Here is a 1,886-nt window from a genome sequence, read left to right as displayed (position 1 = left end):
AAAGATATTTTCTTTTATTGCGCGCGCGCGCGGACATTTAAGCCTTTGGGGTTGAATTTTTTTAGCGCATATTTGTTTCAAGAGTGTCAGGAAAAATTTTCAAGTGCAATTAATGAAGTTAACATTGATTTACTGTCAAAAAAGTCGTATTTTTTCTCAAAAAGCGCGCGCGCGCGCGCACTTTTGCTCAGATTCCTTCAAAACCAAAAAATGCACATAATATACATAATTCTGAGTTTGCATGCAAAAAATCAGCCTCCTACGACAATTCTAAGTTATGTTTAACCACTGTTTAAATTTTCCGGAGAGTAATACGTTTTGTGCCCCCCCCCCCTTTGCTAAGTTCAAGGAGTGATGCAAATTTTTTATGCCGATCAATATTAAATTTACCAGATATGAGCAAGTATATTTTGCTGAAGACCAGTTTGAAGGAACAAGTTCTTAATCTCGACTCCGGACACGAACCCGTCCTTGTCGTTGTCCGTCTGCTTGAACAAGGCTTCATACCTAGTCAAAGTACAGATATAAAATCAGTTTTAAGACTCTTGAAATTACCAAGAATATTCCATACAAAAAAATGGAGATCGATAGTCCAACACATCTATCAAGAAGTCTTGAAAGATTTAAAATGACTTTGTAAAAATGAAATTAAGTGATTCATTAATTATGGAATGGCTCTGTCCGATTGGCAACCTTTTCTGATCAATAATGTAGAATCTAGATCTAGACGATGTTGTCGGTTTTCTAAATTGATAAGTGTTTGTTTCGTTCTGGCAACTAACTCAATTGTTTCTGGAAGCAGAAATCCGCAAAACCAAAATTGAAAATAATCAAAATTCAAAAAGAAAAAGATGAATAACTGTTTCATTTTTGGTCAAAAAATAACTTTTAGAGGCACTGTTGTACAGTAACAAGTTACGTTACAGCTTAGAATTATTTTATTTGTTTCTCAAAATAAAAATCCCGAAAAATTTCAAATAAGACGATATTCATACAAATCATTTCTCGAATTTTCGTCTGAGGGAAAACACGTCATGGTACAAGCTGGGTTAAACAACTATTAACTTAGAAAAAGGATAAATGAGATTGAGGGGGAAGTAAGAATATTCACCCATGAATAAAAGGTCCAGAGTCCGAATTTAATGAATTTGAGCCGCATCTCAAATCCGCCAAAAACTGGATTCAATTGAGCGCCGGCTTAAATCTTGAAACATTGTATACAATTTTAGTGCAACCAACCATATTTGAGCCGCTTCTCAAATTTAAGTCGGAGCTCAAATTCTTTAAATACGGTCTCAGAGTGTTTTTAAGCCAAGATCAGAGTCAAAATTTGCGCGAATCCCAAATTCTAAGCGCGAGTTACGCATTCAGTTAAAAACTGTCTTTTTTCATGAAATGTCACAGTTTTATAACTTATATTTCTCAAAATCCGCGAATAAAGATAGCTTGTGACATATACCATTTTAAAGAAAATGTTTTTTAGTTTAAGAATCTATATGGCTTCGTATTACCCCTATTAGCCGTTTCTGAGATAATTTGATCTATCTGAAAAAATATTAGGAAATATTTTTGCAAAAAGATATCTATATTTTTTAAATTCTAATCTTCTAAAGAGCAAAAGCATTGTGGCCCCCTTTTCATTTCCGTTTTTCGGGTTCCGTTTATCAACCGGATTTAATCCGGATCCGGAAACGACAGAATGAATTTCCCATGAAGAATGGTTTACTAATTACCTGAGTCTATCACCAGCGTTTACCACCCAAGGAACAGCTTGAACGGATGCCGCACCTACAGGCTAAATTATAAATATAAATAAATAGAGATTAGTAGTCCATGGGCGTTTTCAATAATTTTTTCGGGGGGGGGGGGGCGTAATCTAATTTCGC

At 35.0% G+C, this 1,886-nt stretch overlaps 1 protein-coding gene across 1 annotated transcript in view; it reads right to left on the bottom strand.

Moving 5' to 3' along the window:
* LOC111707189 (epidermal growth factor receptor substrate 15-like 1) overlaps window positions 1–1,886 on the bottom strand; it is a 29,960-nt gene that overhangs the window by 17,413 nt on the left and 10,661 nt on the right. The window contains exons 9-10 of the mRNA XM_023480244.1: window positions 1,734–1,795; window positions 391–507 (exon numbers count right to left, since the gene is read on the bottom strand). Coding sequence (XP_023336012.1) covers window positions 391–507; window positions 1,734–1,795 — 179 coding nt within the window. The remainder of the gene's footprint in view (window positions 1–390; window positions 508–1,733; window positions 1,796–1,886) is intronic.

The sequence above is a fragment of the Eurytemora carolleeae genome, unplaced genomic scaffold, assembly GCF_000591075.1.
Source record: "Eurytemora carolleeae unplaced genomic scaffold, Eaff_2.0 scaffold636, whole genome shotgun sequence".
NCBI lineage: Eukaryota > Metazoa > Arthropoda > Copepoda > Calanoida > Temoridae > Eurytemora > Eurytemora carolleeae.
This window is presented reverse-complemented; position numbering and strand designations above follow the sequence as displayed.